The 20,633-nt window shown below is 35.0% G+C and overlaps 2 protein-coding genes and 1 long non-coding RNA gene across 17 annotated transcripts in view; 2 read left to right on the top strand and 1 right to left on the bottom strand.

The window, feature by feature from the left end:
- brsk2a (BR serine/threonine kinase 2a) overlaps positions 1–8,050 on the top strand; it is a 223,527-nt gene extending 215,477 nt beyond the window's left edge. Inside the window, 1 exon segment of the mRNA XM_058766524.1 lies at positions 7,561–8,050. Coding sequence (XP_058622507.1) covers positions 7,561–7,772 — 212 coding nt within the window. The 3' untranslated portion in view covers positions 7,773–8,050.
- A 3,873-nt stretch (positions 8,051–11,923) lies between these two features.
- LOC131533983 (uncharacterized) lies at positions 11,924–19,851 on the top strand. Of its 14 annotated transcripts, none has more exons than XR_009269289.1 (6): positions 11,924–12,036; positions 14,198–14,314; positions 14,419–14,497; positions 16,066–16,225; positions 17,583–17,745; positions 19,518–19,851. It is a non-coding gene; the product is annotated as an uncharacterized LOC131533983 (long non-coding RNA). The 14 variants fall into 14 exon arrangements; XR_009269288.1 differs by having other exon boundaries at positions 14,404–14,497; XR_009269283.1 differs by having other exon boundaries at positions 14,198–14,331; positions 14,404–14,497.
- abtb2b (ankyrin repeat and BTB (POZ) domain containing 2b) overlaps positions 15,322–20,633 on the bottom strand; it is a 56,396-nt gene continuing 51,084 nt past the window's right edge. For both annotated transcript variants that reach the window (XM_058766523.1, XM_058766522.1), the window contains 8 exons: positions 19,882–20,156; positions 19,503–19,681; positions 19,075–19,180; positions 18,076–18,178; positions 17,858–17,948; positions 17,692–17,760; positions 17,340–17,453; positions 15,322–16,255 (listed from right to left, as the gene is read on the bottom strand). In XM_058766523.1, coding sequence (XP_058622506.1) covers positions 16,052–16,255; positions 17,340–17,453; positions 17,692–17,760; positions 17,858–17,948; positions 18,076–18,178; positions 19,075–19,180; positions 19,503–19,681; positions 19,882–20,156 — 1,141 coding nt within the window. In that variant the 3' untranslated portion in view covers positions 15,322–16,051. The remainder of the gene's footprint in view (positions 16,256–17,339; positions 17,454–17,691; positions 17,761–17,857; positions 17,949–18,075; positions 18,179–19,074; positions 19,181–19,502; positions 19,682–19,881; positions 20,157–20,633) is intronic.

The raw sequence follows: 20,633 nt of genomic DNA, 5'->3' as shown, positions 1-20,633 counted from the left end.
GATTTGTTTAAAAAAATAAAACATATTACACATTAATGAATAAATCAGTATAAAATTATTTAATTTACAAGTGTCATTATTTTTTTCATGTAAGCTATAGCTTCTGACCATTAAATCAAAACATACTCATTATTTTATGACATCAATTACTGCTTTATTTAATCAGAAACACAGTCTAAATGTTATTTGTTATTATTTTACTTTGAATTAAATTAGAAGTAGGCCAGCAGCGCCACCTACAGATTTAAACTCCTTACGGAACGGGCTTTAGGACCTGGGGGAGGCTGTCGCTGCACGTGCTATTACTGTTTACTCTATCACACACCAAACGCCTCATTCTGTAGATGCTTTCACAGATTAAATGCAGCGATCCAAAACAGTGAATCTAATCATCAGACAAAACTTTGCTTCAAGAATGAGACCCACTGCTGACGTGATCTAATCGCTAGCACACCCTGAGCACATGTGAGTTAAACCATTCCTCTTATCAGCAAGACAAATCGGCATAATTTTTCATATCGGGCCGATGCCGATATTTACATTTAAAGCCATTATCGGCCGATTCCGATATCAGTCCGATAATATCGTGCATCCCTACCAAATTTGCTGTAAATGCACTCACCCTCAGGCCATTCAAGTTGTAGATGAGTTTGTTTCTTCATCAGATTTGGAGAAATTTAGCTCACCAACGGATGCTCTTCAGTGAATGGGTGCCATCAGAATCCAAACAGCTGATAAAAACATCACCATAATCCACAAGTAATGCACACCACTCCAGTCCATCAAATAACGTCTTGTGAAGTGAAAAGCTGCATGTAAGAAAAACATTCATCAAGTCTTGTTTCCCCCCCCCCCATTTCAAACTATTGCTTCCTGCTAAAACATAAGTCCATAATCCATAACACTTCCTTCAGTAAAAAAAGTCATCATGTCTGAATCAGGAGAGAAATATGTACAAATCAACCATAGTTTACAAGTGAAAACAGTTCTAAAAATGTGAGTGGATTTGATGTGAGAGGGCAATAGGGTGGACTTTTTCATTGGAAGAAGTTTTATTATAGATCATGGACTCATATTTTGGCCATAAGCAACGGTTTAGAGTTAAACATGCAGCTTTTCACTTCGGTTTCACAAGATGTTAATTGATGGACTGGAGTCACTTGTGGATTATTGTGATGTTTTTATCAGCTGTTTGGACTCTCATTCTGTCGACACCCATTGACCCATTCATTTCTGGGAGAACTATTCATTTAACAGAAACTGGGAGTATCGATATAATTAACCATGATTCTCTTTTTTTGATTCCAGAAATTTCAAGAACTGTATGTTTTTCAATAAGCTGGAAAATATCTAAAATGTATTAATATTAATTTAAAATCCTTCTGAGTTTTAATCCTGTGGCTCGCTTAACAGTTTGCTGAGGCCCCCTGTTTAGGAACCACTAATACAATGACATTCATTTTAAGTGTGCAACCCAGGCTCATGAAAATTCAGGCCTCTATATACATTTCTGCAACACTGTAATTATGTGTAATTGTACTGTATTGCACTGTAACTGTGCGTTTCGCGGCAGTTTCAAAGTGAAATGTCCGGAGAGTGGTGCTAAAACACACATTCAATAAGTGACCGTTACACGTTTTTGTTACGTTGGTACAGGCACGTATTGCTGCGTTTTTATTATGCTACTTAAGGTACGTACCGTATTGCAGCTGTTCAGAATTCAATTATCCGGGGAGTGTCACTAAAGGTTAATGCTCTGTCGTGTTGGAAATATCCCTGTACCAAACCTAGCCCAACCCTAAACCTACCCGATAGTGTTAACAAATACAAAAGTGATATAAAAACACATTTGCTGATGCAGCCATGCTATTTAAACTTCCTTATGCGGATTTGAGCCGTTTTATCGAACTGTAGTTTCACGGGGTTCGTACCAAGCTCTTCATCACTCAAGTGCAATGCCGTATCGCGTGAGCTACCAAGCACACCTGCTGTATTAGAAAGCTCATGCATATGAAGCTGTATATGTGATGACAATGTTCAAAGGTATCAGTTTCCAAATGGTGCAGGATGTTAAAATTGTTATAACAATATTCTGCAAGTAATTGTGTGCAAATTAGGCTTTATTAATCGAAACTCTGTACCTGTAAATCATACTTTGTGTGAAAAGGAATAAAAGTTGTCGGGAGTTTTACTGCCTCTAGTGTTCAATTCAACTGGAAACTGCAGTGATTCGTACATATAGGTATGTTTTTTCAGTTTTGCAGAAATATATATAGAGGCACGTGTTTCCAATGAGCTTAGGTTGTAATTGTGATTTAAAGTGATAGTTCACACAAAAATAAAGACTCTATCATCATATACTCACATTCGTGTTTTTCCAAACCTGTATAGCTTTCATTCTTCTGCAGACACGAGGACAGGATTTTCATGTTTGGGTGAACTATCTCTTTAAGTGTCCAAAAAGTTTTTGGGGTCATTAACTACTTTATCATGCACACATCCGCCTTCTTTATATAAGCCTGAGATAATGACAGCACTTGTAATGACGCATGTCCTTACATCCTATTTAAAGTGCACCCAACCCCATAAATATCCTTTCACGTGTTACGTAACTGAATCAGTAAGTGTGGCACAGTTTTTTTTTTTTTTGTTTAGGTTTTGTGCACTTACTGTTAAAATGAGCACAACATAAACTGGTTATTACCTTCTTAGTGTGTATGTGGCTTACAAATCTGGTCCTAATTTCTTGACTATGTGAGCCAAACAGATGAGGCTGTGCATATGTACACCAGAGGCTCTGATGTGCCCCTAAATGTTCAAATGAACCCTACACTACTGTGTGCCAGTTGGTGTAGTCGTACAGGTTTGCATGTGTATTCATGAGTTTGGAAGTATCCTAAATCAAGTACACTAAAGGGGGTTTTCTCATGCTGTCAGAGTTAGCTCAAGGCTAGTCTGAGCCTCAGATGGACTATTCACAGACCGTCTGCTGCATATTACACACAAATGCAAATAACTTCTGAAAATCGCCATTTCCAGTCAGTTCCAGCAATCAGGATGCACAGGTTTTTAATAGCCTTTCGAAAAACAAAAAGTTTACAGAACTTCTCTTAGAATGAGTCAAGGAAGTAGTTTCTGCATTTGCCAAAGAAAATAATAAACCACACTGAAAAAATAATACTAAATTTTTTTAAGGTAAGTGGTTGCAAACAATTTATTTTAGCTACATTTAAATAAAAAAAGTTGAAAGTTAGTCAACTAAATTTGTTTATTTAAATGTAGCTAAAATACATTGATTGCAACCACTTACCTTAAAAAAATTAGTAAATTCAATGAAGGCACTAGTTACTGCATTTGCCAAAGTTTGAGGTTTATGCCATTCAGTATTTGAAAGTTATTCAAAAATTTGAAGCAGTTTAAATTATTTAAGTAAATGTTGCATGATTTTTATAATGTAATTGCATGAAGGATAATGTGTAAATGCTAATAACCTAAGCTTCAGATATATCATGGAAGCTTGTTTTTGCCACAGTATAAAAAAGGGCTGCTCTTGACTAAAGATTTTCTGATCGACTAATAGTCGTTTATTTGAAGCGATTAGTTGACTAATCTCACATTTATATTAATAAACCACACTGAAAAAAATTATACAAATTTTTTTTTAAGGTAAGTGGTTGCAAACAATGTATCTTAGCTACATTAAAATCAACTAAATTTGTTTATTTAAATGTAGCTAAAATACATTGTTTGCAACCACTTACCTTAAAAAATTTAGTAAATTGAATGAATAATTTTTTTCAGTGTTTATAATTCATAATAATGAGCCTTTAATTGCCTATAGCCTATCAGTATTCAAGCGCACGCATAAAGCTTGCCACAGCGCACCGACAGAAGGAAAAAAAAAACAGCAAGAAGACTGCCTTAGCATTATAATAATTCATTGATAAACTAGTGTTTTATGTATTTTCAGCTGCAGTGACAAAGTCGACAACACTGACTCATCTCCTCCACAGTGGACGTGCACATTTCATATGGATTACATAATCTGAAAATATTTGTTTTCCATTTGAACTGGTTCAATTAAAAGTACACATTTTGCTTTCTGTAGATATATTTTTCATGTCTGTGAGGCAAGCAATGAGTTTAGGTTCATTTTTTTTAACGCACTCAAGTTCACAGAGACCTAGACAGCATAAAGTGCATCCTATTGGCTTTCATTATTTTACAAAAGCACAACGTTTTGTTGTTATTGTGAGTGCAAACAATTAAACTAGACCTTTTACAGATTCAAAAGATGTATTACTCTTATCTGTATGAGCAAAAATGAGTATTTTATGGAAGGGCATAGTTTTGGGTTGAAGCCTGAACTGTTTTAGTGGAGTTTTTAGTTTAGTGGTCATGTTCCCTCATAAGCTTTATTAATTGGTTTGTTTGCTTAGGCTATATATTTATTTTTGTAAAATCATCCACACAAGCAAAGTTGGTTGATGACAACACTGCAATAAAGTAACAGCCTAATAGCCTAGTTAAAAATACTTGTTTACATAGGATATATAATGTATTTTATATTATTTAGGCACTTATAGGCTATAGTTTGACAGAATGTTCTAATTCAGCATGCAATGGGAAAGTCTAACTTACTATTTTCTTATGTTGATATTGTTTATTTCTTACTCCAACAGTTCAGCAGGCTCTTAATGATTTAATCTATGCCATCTCTTGGAATATGTGAAGCCCAGGTTTTTCCATCACTCATCATTAGAACCCATTCTACACATGGCTCTCGATTCTGCCTTGTACTTGCTTTTATGAAAGTGTACCATAGTTCTTAACTGTAGCATGTAGGCCTACTGTATTAATCATTACCAGGCCAACTTTTTTTTTTTTTTATTAATCTATAGCATTATGACACATAAACAACAGCCTGCACATTTAGAAACAATAGCTACAGCATGCCACAGTTGTAATATAAATCTATAGGAAAAATCTATTTTCAGATTATCTATTATACATTTTACAAGTTAGGCTAAATTTACCACAGTAAATAAGCCTACAATAAAACATGATAAAGTCTAGTAAAGGTGGCCATGAGTAGTTTAAAAATACTTTAATTTATGTAAGTGTTGGTGCAAGATTGTTTTCTCTTTTCATCAGTCTTTTTAGTTTATTTGCATTTTTAAGATAATGTTCAACTTTCTCTATAGCATTTTAAACTGGCAGTTTCTCAATAGAAGTTAAATAGATCGCACATTTTACCATCAGATAGGAATGGCTTGCACAAATCTTATCACAATTCTCGAGTGCCGGTGAATGCACGCAGAGTATGCAGTGATTCGCACGCTTATAAAAGCGCCGAAGCTACGATGTAAACCATTAATAGCCTTGTTCTTGGTTTCCATTAACCATGGTGTAAATATTGGGGGGGTTGTACTTGCTAGTTTTGGTTATTGGGGGGTTATCCCCCCAGCCAATATTTGTTTTTTGGCGACTAAGCGACTAATAAAATTTTGATTGATTAAGCCTGTATAGACTTTGGTTAAAACATTTGTGAAAAATGTTTGTAAACATTGTAGTCTTTCATACAAAATAATTTTTCATGAACATAATTACAAAAACAAGGCCAAATATAGAGTGCTTGATATTATCTTGTTGATGTATATTCCGCCTGTGTAATATGGTGTGTAATTGAACCGGACAGATGACACTTCATAGGCTTATGTGACTTTGAGGAGTGAGCAGAATGAAGATTAAAGGGTACGTTGTACCCATGTGTGGGTTTCCTGACTGATCTAAGTGTCATTCTCTCTGCAGTGACAGATGTACAGATGCCACATCTCTTCTCTCATTACTTTAGAGCCTTTTCTAATTATCTAGCCTTTCTCATGTTGTCTATATAAAGCCATGTGAGCCCATGTGCCTCACCCCTACCAGGTAATCAACGTGAAATCAAAATCAACTTTCTTTACTTTAGTAATACATGTTCCTGGTTTTATTTCAAATGATTTACAAGTACAACCTAATAAAAAAGTTATTTGTCTTTCAGCAAAATGGAGCAACTAACCTGCCCGACTGGCACCCCCTGGCCAGAAATAATGTTAGCTAAAGCTATTTATTAGTTTTAGGTACTGTTGTTACACCAATCTCACCTGTTAACAAGCAATTTAATGCCTTTTAAAGTAGGTACTTTAAATAATAATAAATGATAGATTTGAAAAGAAGTTACCTCAAAAAAGTAGTAGTCTACAACAATCAACTACAAACTCACATTTGATTCTGTCTTGAACCTCAGAAAACAATTGCTTATGGAGAAAAATCAAGTCCCACCTTAATTTTGGAGGGAATATTCTGACTTTAAGGTGGTAGCTCTGTTATGGAACACAGCAGCTGGTTTCTAGCTGGTCCAAGCTGGTTTAGATGGTTGACCAGCTGAACTACCAGCCGTTAGAGACCTGGCTGAGCTGGTACACCAACTTGGTTGCAGGAAAATATACAAGTCCCACCTTTGTTTTTGGAGGTTTTGCTCAGATATATGTCTTGTCAGAAGTAAAATGGGTTGTAAATGCTGTTTCACGTTGGAGAGTGGTAGCACTGTTATGGAACACAGTAGCTGGATTATACATGTAGCTAGTCCCAAACTGGTTTAAGAGGTTGACCAACTGAACTACCAGCGGTTGGGAATCCTGCTGAGCTGGTATACTATCTTGATCAAAGGACATTGCTGTAAAAACCAGGTCATACCATCTTAAGTTGGTCAAGTTGCTTTTAGAACATGCGAGCTGGTTTATTGCTGGTCCAAGAGTGTTAATTTGGCTGAGCTGCTAGTGGAAACCTAGTTGAATTTGGGCTGGAAAAACGAGGTCAAGCATATTTTTGGCAGTCAAGGTGATTTATCTGGTCCAATATGGTCTACTAGCTCAGCCAATCTGGTAGTCCAGCTCATCATCCATCTAAACTGCAGCTAATTATGTTGCTGTGGCTATGTTCCTGTTGCTCAACTCATAGAGCATAGCACTAGCAACACCATGATTATGGTTTTTATTTGCAGTTGCAAGCCAACTTGGACCAGCTAATGGCCAGCTAGGAACCAGCTATCTACACTCTAAAAAATGCTGGGTTAAATACAACCCAGTGCTGGGTAAATATCAGACAGAACACATGCTGGGTTGTTTTCAACCAACAGTTGGGTTAAATGTTTAACCCAACCTTCTGGACAGTAACCCAATCGCTGGGTCTAAACAACCCAATCGCTGGGTTCGTCTATATTTTACCCAGTGCTGGGTTGTATTTAACCCAGCATTTTTTAGAGTGTACCATTTTAAGCTGGTTTGATCAGGTTTAACCAGGGAATCCTCATAACTTATACAGAATTTCCAACTTTAAAAGTTTGTGTGGCCGTCAAAGCTTCTCCAAGTCTTAGTCATTTTCCTCCTCTTTCTCTCCCCTCTCCTATTTCTTTCCCCCTTTCTGTCCACTTCTCCTCATGTGAGCCCATTGTTCATTTCTCTATTTGTTCTCTCTTTGTCTCTCTTTTTTTCCTTTTCTTCCTATCTGTGTACCTAGGCAGCCCATTGAGTAACTTCTTTGACGTAATTAAACAACTTTTTTCAGACGAGAAGAACGGTCAGGTGCCTCTTCCACCTGGCACGCCCAACAGACACCCACCTAACGCCCGTCGCCACGACCCTCAGCCTAGTGACTCTAAATGCCCAGCGGGCAATCCCAGGGACAATGCCATGCTGGTGGCATCTGTTGGGGCACAGGAGCAGCCCTAAAACTTTACCAATCAAGCTTTTCAAATGTACCTACAAAAGAACTCAAAATGTACATAATCTTAGAGGTGATGGAATTTATATTTGGACAAACTTTTGTATGATGAAATGACTTAAAAACAAATTCTGACACAAATCCAGACACATTTCCCCTTTCACCGCCTCTGCCATGTCGTTGTGCCAGTCCCCTTCCCGAACCCCTGTCGTTTCTACCCCAGATATCTTCATGTCTTTACGTCTGTCTTCCCGTTTTCCTCACCTTTGTGACGGCTTGTCTTTGCTGCTAGGAATTATCCAGAAAACGTATTAAAACTCCACCCCCACTTCCCTGCACATCCTGAGATGGACAGTTATTGACAGACGGCACTTTTCATGACGAACAAGCAGGTTTCCAAGGAGATGGACGCTTCATCCTTCATCATACTCTTTCCTTCCCGCTCTTCGGTCTCTCCGAGGACTAAAATACAAACACCCACTCTTGTTCCTACTCAACCTGTGTGCTCCCCTGCCATCATCTCAGCACACCAACCTGTTAAAATGGTTGACAAGCCGGTGGGAACCGGCTACAAAAAAACTGGCTCTGTTCCAAAATGTAGTGAGCTTCCTCAAGGTATCTCACTTTAAGAGACTCTTAATTCCAATGCAACAAACTTCATAAAAATCCATTAAAGATGACAGAGGAAGCACTTAAATCTGTCAAATAAAACTGAGGACTCCGTATTTGTATGTTATGTATTTTTCTGCACATTAAAGTTTGGAGCTATTGGCATAACAATATGCTAACGTCAAACTCTGTTGAAAGCAATTGAACATCGAGTCTCTCTGAGCAGTTAGTTGTTAGCTTAGCAACATTTTAATTGCAAACTGTACTAAAGTCAGTTGAGAATCGAGTCTCTTGTGCACATACTTGAGGAGAGCCATGTTTCAGATAAGATAACTTAGCGACATGCTAATGGTAAACTCTACTGCAATCAATTAAGAATCAAGTATCCAGTGTGCACAGTGTAAGGAATGCCATTTGTATGTCACATGGAGTTGCTTCCTATGAAGAGGGAAGTTGTTAACTTAGCAACATGCTAATGGCAAACCTTACTGAATCTATTGAGAATCAAGTTGTTTGTTGTACTGTATGTTACACAGAGTTGCTATTTCTGAATCATGGAAGCTTATTTTTGCCACAGAATAAAAAAAAATAAAAGGTAATTGTGTCTCATGACATTTTGTATCACAATTCTGACTTTTTACTCACATATACGAGATATAAACTCAGAATTGCAAGATATTCTGAGAAGAAAAGTCTGAATTGAGATAAAAACTCACAAGTCCATGGCAGGAAAACAAAACACAATTCTGACTTATTTCTTTCAATTGCGAGTTTTATATCTCACAATTCTGACTTCAAAGAATTCGCAAATGCAAGTTATAAACTAGCAATAATATTTTTTTTTTTTTTCTCATAATTGCGAGTTTATATCTTGCAGTTCTGTGTTTATAGGCCTCACATTTCTGAATTGTCAGAATTGTTATAAAAAAAGTCGCAATCAGGCCTAATGTTTTTCTGCTGGAAATAAGCTTCCTTAATAAAGCGTATTATTTTTGGGGTTAAAAATGAGTTAAGAAATTGCCTTAATTATGCAAAATTTTAGCCTTGACTTTGCCATCTAAGACAAATTTTCAGTAAACAAAATATTTGTAAAAGTGTTTATTGTGCTTTAGAAGACAGCTCACTAGGTTTGGAACAGATTCACATTTAAAATACTAGACATAAGCACACACTCACAACTCTTGGATGTTTGATTCAGATTCATAAAGACCATAGGAAAAAAAAAAAAAACCCCGAAAACAAATCAAGAAGGAAAAGATGACTTTAAGAGCTTGTCCTGGAGGATGTGGACTTTTTCAAATTGTATTGTTTCTATTTGCGCTCTCTTTTATTTTATTTATTTATGACTTTATGTTTGAAGAACATCACTTGATCTGAAATCATTGCTGCAAAAGGACTGAAACAGGGATTTCAGTGAGTTTGGGATGGGATGGGATGGGGGGAATAGTACTGAATGAATTTATCCTAATGAATGAATCTCTGTTGTACAGATTGAACATAATTATGTACAAATAAAATGTCTAGATGTGACACTAGCTTTAGTTCTGTTGTAGATTCAAATTTGAAATATTGTGTTGCCAGTCCTTATTTAATTATTATTTAACCCTCTTATTTCTGTATTTATTATGTGATGGAACAAATTGTTTCATTTAATCAATTTCGGTAGGTACTGAAATACAGTGATTTGTCTGTTTTATTTAAATTTTTTTCTGATCATTCTCATGTTCGCTACCAGCAGATACAAAAAATGTTGAATACATTGTGGATATTTTTGTATTTCTCCTTCTGTTTAATTTCTGTCAGTATTTATTATCATCTAATTATATATATATATATATATATATATATATATATATATATATATATGAAAACTTGAATGTTATTTATGACAATAATGTGTTTGTTTGTATCAGGGTAACACAATTTTGTTCGTTTAAAGAACCTTTCTTATGTCTTGATTTGTAAAAGTACCGTGGACTTTACGAATCTTTCTTTCCTAGCTTCAAAAGAGAACAAAATAGTATGTAAAAACAAACAAACCACAAAAAAGCAAATTTAACAGTAATTTAAGAATGTAGTTTAGCCTCTGTGGGGAGGAAATGAACTTCTTGATATCAATGTCAGCTTCATATCATTGTGTGTGTACAATGGATGACAAAAAAGCTGTTCTTGGATCAGTTCTACTGTAAATATGATGTGGTGGCCTTCGGGAAACTCGAAGGCCGTTCCTGCTCTTTGCTTTTGACTTGTATTGCTATGTGCATGCACGCATTTTCTTTGCATGGCTTTGACGTAAAAATTCTCAGAAATCACGCTATTTTCTCAGAACAGCTTTCCTTACATTGTTTAATGGGAAAAAAAGAAAAACGCCTGCCTTCACATTTGTTTTTCCTCTGTTAGTCTCTCTGCAACTTTTTTTTTGTTCTCTTCCTATTTTCCTGTCATGTTTTCTTCTATCTATGCTGTAAGCAAGCAACGTGACGCAGCTTTCGCTAACTTGCAGTGTCTACATGGTAGGTTATCAGTTTATAAAATGCTTCCTTTTATCTGTACCATGTACCTCGAACGAGAAAGTTTCGGATGTTCACGGCCCCCTGTTTACAGACAGCTTGTTAAATGAAACAATAATAAAGCAATACCTGTTGTTAACTTTCCTATTTTATACAGTTATAAAGCAAAACTTCAATGAAGAAAAAAAAAATGTCCATGCAGAGCAGGAACATGCATTAAAGTTGTAAAAATCCCCTTGTATCATAACTGTGAGCAATTTCAGAGAGAAAAATGAAACAATAAACTCATTCACTTAATAGGACGATAGTGACTGTTCATGTTTGCATTTTACTGAGTGGATGTGTTTTTATCTTTCAAACAATTATATAGACTAAGGTCATACAGTATAGGATGTCCATGCCTTATATAGGCCTACGAAATTACTTTGTATATACACAGAAATGCTGAAATTAACTTTTGTGATGTAAGTAAGAATTATTTTCTAATTTAAGTAGCATACTTTAGCTTAACATAGATATTCTCACAGTTGTAAATTTTTTTAGAACTTTTTTACTGTGATATGCAAAGTAATAGCTACATCTGCGCAACTGTTCAGTTTGTCAGTGTCATTATAGCTAAATCTAATAACACTATACATATAGTTTTGATAAATTTACTTTTCCAAAAAATTAATGCTTAAAGGAATAGTTCACCCAAAAATGAAAAATCTGTCATCATTTACTCACCCTCAAGTAGTTCCAAACCTATATGAATTTCTTTGTTCTGCTGAACACAAAGGAAGATATTTCGAAGAAAGTTTGTAACCAGGCTGTTCTGGGGCACCATTGACTTCCATAGTAGGAAAAAAAAATACTATGGAAGTCAATGGTGCCCCAGAACTGCTCTGTTTCCCACATTCTTCAGAATATCTTCCTTTGTGTTCAGCAGAACAAAGACATTCATACAGGTTTGGAACTACTTGAGGGTGAGTAAATGATGACAGAATTTTCATTTTTGGGTGAACTATCCCTTTAAGTCCTCGAATTCGATTGGTCGAGCACGTGCGTCTCGCGATTGCTGATAGCAGAATTGAGACTTTTCACTTTGTTTGTATCACTCCTCTTGTTTGCTTTGGCGGTTTCCAGACAGATTCGGCGCTTCACGCGATAAAAGGTACGTTTTCTATGTTTTACAGATTTTCTGTTCTATAACCAGCTAGGAGGCATTAATAAAATGTTTAATTATAGTTCATATATCAGTGGACATCTCTTATAGCCGCTATGAATTGACGGTGGATAATTTACCTCAGCCTTCCATGTCAAAGGTTATGTACATTATTAACTATGTATTTTGAATAATGTTTAAATGGTTTGTTTCTTATTAATCTGATGTACTTGCCTTACCTTTCCTTGCCGTTTGCAGAGAGTCTGCCAGCATGATTTTCTAGTGATTTGACACGGTGTTATGCATAAATAGTGGGGACATTTATTGCTTCTATCTGCGGGTTTATTTTTACGGCAAACACCTTTTTTTTCTTTTTCTTCTTTGAGTCGATGAATCATTTACTCAACTGATTCGTTTTAAAGCATCGATTCATTCAGGAACGATACACCGCACCATTTACTGTTTGTAGTTCCCAGTTACTTATCTGCTTACTGTAAATTATAAAAGAGCAAGTGGTAGACTAATGTGTGCAAGAGATTTTATGTTTAATGAAGGGTTTTCCAAATGTTTTTGTCTGCTGAACCCATATGAATTTATTTTAAAACTTTTATTTCAAATCATGTTCTAAACATTTGTCAAACATGTTTAATTTAAAGACTCATTTTTTATATAATGATAATATAATATCACACACACACATATATAATATAATATAATTAATGTCAGATTTTATATATATATATATATATATATATATATATATATATATATATATATATATAGCCTACTTAAAGCTTAAAGCTGGGTCATTCCTTGTCAAATCAAACAAATTTCAGAAACTTCCCGGTTCAGATTTCAGAAAAAAATCAAATATAAATAGTGATGAAAGTTAAAATAAATGTCACGGATGTTACAAGTATGCAAACTTCGGAAGAGGAATTTTTTTGTGTTCTAAGTATGTTCAATGCAGTTTATTTGCTAAAGGAAAACGAATTATTTCTGCTTTCTATATTATTATTATTAATTCTTCAGACATTCTTCTTGAAATACAATAAGTATCAGCTGTATGCAATCCACATTTGGTTTTCAACCATTGAAAATGCATAACATTAAATAATTTGGACATGTCGCATTGAGATCCCCATATCTCTGGGGTTGAAGCATATAAGAAGTAAGAACCAGAATCTAAAGGGAAATTAAAATATATTTAATAACTTCTATAGGTACAGGCATGCAAACTTTGGAAAAATAATTTTTATAGCACTCCGACATTCTATGAAATTGTTTTGACAGATGAAAACAAGATATATTTCTCTTTTTAATATAATGTTTTCTTCATACAATATTCTTTAAATACAATAAATTTCAACTGTATGCAAAGTGACCCACATTTGGTTTTTGATTGCTACATTTTTAATTTGAAAATTTACTTGAGCCACATTAAAGCCTTAAAAATTAAGATACCTAATGAAAAGTTTAAGAACTAATATATATATATATAAGATATCTTTAACACTTGAGCTACAAGCATGCAAACTTGCTGCAACTTACAAGCCAACCAGTTGCATAAACTTAGCCTCTGTGTGTCTTAAGAAACTGTTTGACTAACTAGCACTAAACCAAATAGTAGTCAGTCTTACTTTTCAGATTCAAAATACACCAATCTATTTTTTTTTTTTTTTTTTAATGTAACTGCTTTTAAAAATGTATGACCAGTCTTGGAGGAAAAAAAAAAAAAATAGATTACTAACTTTTAAGACTAAGCAGTTTTTGCAGTCAGCCACAGATCTTACTAATAGACCTTCCAATAATGATGCTGCCATCTTTCTGATGTCTTTTTTACCCCCCTGTAATTTGGCTCCGAATCTCAGGTGAAAATGGCCATTTTGACCTCCCTCTACAAAATAGTGTATTACTCAGTAAATATACATCTGTGACATTTAATATTTTGTCTTCCATTACTATTCATGTTTGTCTTTATCAGAAAAATAAATCAATCAATCAATCAAAAGTGTGAGCCGGTTGGTTGGTTGAGTTGACACAGACTGACCCAGCTAATATGTTGTTTTATTATTTTGTCTGTTGCGTTGTCATGGCAGTGTTGGACTTATAATGATGCAGAATATGTTCAGTTACTGATGTTGTTATAGTAATATTCAAAACACAACAGCAGCAACTGCAGAAACTGACCTCCATGTCATGATCTCACGAGGACACCGGCTCTGTGTGATTTTCTACATCAGTTTATATTAGGCTGCTAACAGGACTGGAGTCTACATCTCTTCATGTGAGCGAACATAAACGGTACTGTTCATTTCTTTGAAAATGAGTGAGTGCAGCATATGGTATTTCTATGAGTCTCACAAACCCCTGCAGTTTTATTCCCTTTAGGAGTTTGTGAATTCCCAATTTGGAGATCAGAGTATTTGTATATATTCATCAGTACTTGTAGGTGTTTCTTTCAAGCCTGGTAAGTTGACATCTATTTTTCTACCCATTTTTTTCTTTGATTGTTCCAAGTTATGAATCAGACAGCAGTTTAACCTGTAGTGCTCTGAATAACCAGAAGGTGGCAGCGCAGTTTAATTTTTGACAGAATTCAAATCCAGTTTATACTTTGTATTCAGTTTTCATTTTTCTGCAGTCAGTTAACTTTACATACAGTACTTCATTCACATATTTTGTAGATTGTGCTAATGTTGTATTTTTTTATATATATATATATATATATATATATATATATACACACACACACACACACTACCAGTCAAGAGTTTTTGAACAGTAAGTTTTTAAAGAAGTTCTTCTGTTTACCAAGCCTGCATTTATATGATCCAAAGTACAGCAAAAACAGTAATTTTCGAAATATTTTTACTGTTTAAAACAACTGTTTTCTATTTGAATATATTTAAAAATGAAATTTATTCCTGTGATTTCTAAGCTGAATTTTTTTGCAACATTATTCTAGTCACACGATCCTTCAGAAATCATTCTAATATTCCGATTTGCTGCTCCAAAAACATTTATTATTATTATCAGTGTTGTTGAAAACAGCGGATTAGATTTTTTTTAGAATAGAAATTATAATTATTATATTATAAATGTCTTTATTGTCACTTTTGATCAATTTAAATCATCCTTGCTAAATAAAAGTATTTATTAATTTCTATGATTAAAAAAATGTATCAAAGAATTCTGAAAAATGTACTCAGCTGTTTTAAATATTGATGATAATAATAATAATAATAAATGTTTCTTGAACAGCAAATCAGCATATTAGACTGATTTCTGGAGGATCATGTGACACTGAAGACTGGAGTAATGATGCTGAAAATTCAGCTTTGATCACAGCAATAAATTACATTTTATAATATATTAAAATAAAAAGACATTGACTGACATTGGTGGAATGCCACCATCTGCAATGACCTCTTTGTAATAATTGCATATTTATTTGTCATCTATGGCTGATTGGATATCATTTTAGACACACATTATTTGTTTTATAACTTTATTTGCTTGGCATGAAGCAAGATAAAATAGCAACTTAAATAATCTCACATTTTTAAATAGAAAATGTCCTTGTCTTTCTCCATTCATCTATAATATTCATCATTCATCAAGATTCATCTATAATAGCTTAAAATAAAACTATTATGTATTTAAAAAAAAGAAAAGAAAAAAGATATGCTCTAGCCTCCCACTTTAGTAGAACAAAATGGCATGTTTAAGTGTGGGAAACTGTTGTCCACAATTTAACACAATCTTAACATACTTTAGTTCTGATAGCTTTAGCCACACAAATGCTGCAGCATTTTATGTCATTTTTCACAAGCTCCCAAAGCTTGTGTCCAATAAATGATTATTTGTAGAATTCATGAAACTGTCCACAAAGCTCCACTTCAGTCAGTCCATCATTTTTTTTTTTTTTCAACAGCATTTGCTTTTCATAGTTCCTCAGTCTTTCTTTTTTGTCTTAACATCTACACATTCATGTCCTTTATTGTGTACTTCCTTCTTTTTTTCACACACGAGAAGTCACTAGCAGTGAGCGTAGTCTGCGAGCTAACGTTGCTTCCAGCTCTTCCAGAAGAGAGTCTTTTCCAGAACCGCTCCGTGTCCCGGACCCCAGGATTATTGTCCGGAAGGCTTCCCTCTCCAACAGACCCGCCATGTTCTGCAGGAAGTAACCTTCACAGTACGTACTGAGCTCCGCTGCACCATGAGCCTGGACAAAAATGAATTATGCACTCAGTTACTGGAGAGACACTTTGGTACAGGGTTTTTTGTGAGTCCTAAAAGTCTTAAACTGGAGCAGAGTCCAAACATCTAAATGTCCTTAAATCAAGATACATTTTCTTGAGACGCAAACTTGGAAATATGAAGTCTTGTATTTTAAGAACAGAAATGAAGTGAGTTTATGCTTTTAACAAGAACAAATATCTGTTAACTGGGTATAAACTAGCTTCCCATTTGAAATAAGTTAAAATTTCTGAGCCTACTGGCTGGAATTCATTCTTGTTTTAAAAATAAACTATCTTTATTTTGATCAGTTTCTCACAAAACGAATCTTACGCAATTTTGCTTCTGAAGTTAACGTGTCTTGATTTATGAATCTTTAGATATTTGCACTAGGAAACAAGACAAAAACACTGAGCACTCGAAAAAAGTGCTCAAAGTAAAATAAAGTTATTTCAATATTCTAGTGGTTAGGAGCAGAGCTATTCAAGCCAAGTATTTTATTTTTAATGAATATGAAAAGTAGCAGATGTGTTTTAATTTTCAAATTTTGAAGCACTGCTAGTGCAACACAGTTCCAGTTAGAAAACATATTGACGTATTGTTGCGTTCAATTTATTCCTTTTAATCTTAAATTTACCTTCATAAAACCTACAGACCTGTGGTAATAATGATTTATCTCTTGTAAAAAATAAATAAATAAATAATTGTTTGTATAAATAGTAACAATGTACCATGTTTCATGGTAATACCATTTTATCTTATGTTTTTTGACATGTAAAATGGTTTTTACCTTGGTAGTCTTTGTCATTTACCACGGTACAATAAAAACAAACATGGCAGAATGCAGTATTTAATACCACTAGAATGTTTTTTACTTGTTACTAAGGTTTTTACATTATTCTTTACGATTATTTTTTATTGGCATGTTATTTTACAATATCATTTTTATTTTATTTTATGCAGTTTAATAATCATTTTATATTACAATTATATATATATATATATATATATATATATATATATATATATATATATATATATATATATATATATATATATTTTTTTTTTACCTTAGCAGTGTGGTAGATGTTCACAGCATTGTCGAGGTCAATATTCTGAGCACAGATAATTTCACTGTGCCGCTGTAACGCCCCCAACTGGAACAAACTGGCCGCTGACAGTAACTAGAGAAAGCAAACAAAAAAGTGATTTCTTATGTTTTATTACCTGCTTCAATCTACAAAAATAGTTTACTGGCCAAGAAGAGTCTCTATGAATCTGAGAAGATAACGTTTCATCTTGAATTACTGCAGGTAAACTCCAGTGCATGAACAGTTGGCAGTGACTGTGGATGAACCGCCAAGATCTACCGCTCTGTTTTTGAGTATTAAGCTGGGTTGGCCTGTATCTTGTTAGTCTTACCTCCAGTAAATCTGGAACGCCCATCTTCAGAGACTCCGTCCCCCCGCAGTACAGGTATGACATCATCATCTAGATCAACACAATGAGACAGCAATCAACCCCTGATAACATCTTGCAACACCCTGTTGTGTCACTGCCCGCTGAACGAGGATTCATCTGCTCTTACCTGGAAGATGTTGTACTTGACGTTGCTGATCTCGATTTCCTTGCGTGGCTGAGTGCTGTCTGTCCCGTTCAGTGCCAGCAGAGTTTTGAACCTGATCCCAGAGCAGACAACATGCTTTATTCTTAATGGTTCAGTTGTTTCAAAATATCATTTACTTAAGACGCTGTGTTACGAGATAACAGATTTCTTTTATTATGGAAGTAAGGTAACAGACTCACCTGTCGGATGACATAAGCAGCAGAACCCCATGAGCGTAGAATGGTTTGCCCTCCACGAGGAACGTCACGTCAGACATCTCTGGGTTGTTCAGGAAGTGAGGGTCTGCGGAAAGAGGAATCTGAGACATCAGACTTGCTCAAGATTTTTCCAGAGTAATCATTTATAGACAGAAATTAAAAAAATAAAAATAAACTGCAACTAAAATGTCCGCTATGAACAAAAAGTCTGAATTGTGAGATGTAAACTTGCGATTGTACGGAAGCCCATTTCCACCACTGAATAAAAAAAACAATAAAGGTAAATTGCAACTTTTTAGCTCACAATTCTGATTTTTCTCACAATTGTATGGAAGCCCGTTTCCACCACTGAATAAAAAAAAAAAAAAAAGGTTATTGCGACCTTTTTATCTCACAATACTTTTTTTCTCATAATTGTGAGAGATAAACTCAAAAAGTCAGAATTGTGAGTTTATCTCTCGCAGTTCTGACTTTATTTCTCAGAATTACAATTTTGTCTCGCAATTGCGAGTTAAAAAGTCAGAATTTTGAGATAAAAAGTCGCAATTACCTTTTTTTATTTTTTATTCAGTGGCGGAAACGGGCTTCCATACAATTGCAAGTTTACATCTCACAGTTCAGACTTTTTGTTCTCAGAATTGTGAGATATAAACTTGCAATTGCAAAAAAAGTCAGAATTGCAAGATATAAACATGCATTTTGAGAAAAAAACTCAGAATTGTGATTCTGACTTTTTTTTTAAGAATTGTGAGATATATACTCGCAATTGCGAGTATAAAAGTCACAATTACCTTTTTTTAATTCAGTGTCAGAAATGGGTGTCCATAGTGCACTACCAAGTAATTGAAAACAATTACCGTATCATTGACAAACTTTCATTTGTTTGTTTTTTTAAATCAATGCTGGGTAATTTATTTAACTAGTGGATTCAGTCAATGTTGCTAATTATAAACATAACTGTACTAAGATGGAGTGAATTACCGAGTTGAGCGGAGAGAGCTGCTTTCTTTTCTTGGATAGCAGGAAGTGGAGCAGGACCGTAACAGTGACTAAAAATGACACCCAGCTGCTGGATTATTGCCTCGTTCTGTAGAGAAAATGAGAAAGAGTTAGTCATAAGGTAGTTTAAACTAGAGAATAAGAGTTATTTATAGCCCTTTTATACCAAGTCTGACTTTTTGGCTCAAAAGCAGAATAAAAATATTTTTGAACATAATGTCCTTTTCAGATCCTGTTCAGAAATCTGAAATTTCAAATTATAATCATCTGTCATGTTTTAATTCATAGTCTAAATTAAATTTTAATTGCTTAACCATTGACACAAAGACAAAAAACTATATTTATTTATTTTGAATTTTTGTGGGTACACAGGCTTTTTATGAACAAATGTCCAGGTTTTTTTTAAGTACCTTGCTGTTTTTCAGGATGTTAAACATCAGAGGAAGGCCGACGCAGACCAGTTCCTCACAGTAGTCCTCCTCTTTGATGGAGGTGAAGTCTCGCAGAAGGGAGAGCATGACTCCAGCTCTGGACTTTTGCTGAGCGCTGCGTAGCGACTCCAACCACACATGGAGTTTCCATGGCACTCCTTCAGAATCAGACAATATGTGGACAATTACTTACAAATAATCAAATGCTTTCTAGATAGCTCAGCTTTTCATAACCATATCAAAGAAGGAAGATTCATAGTTGATAATGACTTAATGAAAGTGTTATTTTATCATCTTTACTCTGTATGTTCTCTGCAAATTATTTACAACTTTGTGATTAGTCATGCATCTAACCTACCCAATGATCTGAGCTCCATGGTGACATCCAGGTAGCCGTGCTCTGCGCTGTAGAAGGATGCCTCCTGCAGAGCTTTCATACGTGTCTTACACAGTTTGGGCAAGGCATCTTCTGACACCAGGCTGAGGTTTGGGGATGGAGGAGGGGGTAGAGAATGTCCGTTCCGACCAGACGCCCGCGTCTCGGCCTCCACACCCTCTGCCAGGATCTCCTCCAGCGAGAGCACATCTTCCCTCACCTTCTGAGGCTGAGAGAGGAGCTTCCTCAAAACATTCCTGGAGAACATTTTATGCTTTAATTCAGTGATAGATGGATCAGTAGGTGGATAGATGGATCAATACAAAACTAGATGGGTGGATACATAATGAATGATTGGATATATGGATAAACCGAAGGATAAATGGCTGATAAATGAGTAGATGGGTGGATACATAGTAGGCATAGTAGATACTAGATTCAAAGTAGATGGGTAGATAGACAGTTGCATAGATTGGAAGATGGGTGACTGGGTAGAAACAAGTGATTTGAAAGAGTTTTATACATAGATAGCTGACAGGAAAGATGGACATAAAGATAGCTTGACAGAAAGCTACTGTAGATGGATGGATGAAAATAAAAATTAAAATAGATCATAAATAATTGGATTGATAGACAGGTTAGTATAGATGAATGATTAGTTTTTATAGCTGGCAGAATAGACAATGAATGGACAAAAAGAGTGATGGAGGGATGGTTGGTAGGACAGATAGCTA

This window comes from Onychostoma macrolepis, chromosome 25 (genome assembly GCF_012432095.1).
Source record: "Onychostoma macrolepis isolate SWU-2019 chromosome 25, ASM1243209v1, whole genome shotgun sequence".
Taxonomy (NCBI): Eukaryota; Metazoa; Chordata; class Actinopteri; order Cypriniformes; family Cyprinidae; genus Onychostoma; species Onychostoma macrolepis.
This window is presented reverse-complemented; position numbering and strand designations above follow the sequence as displayed.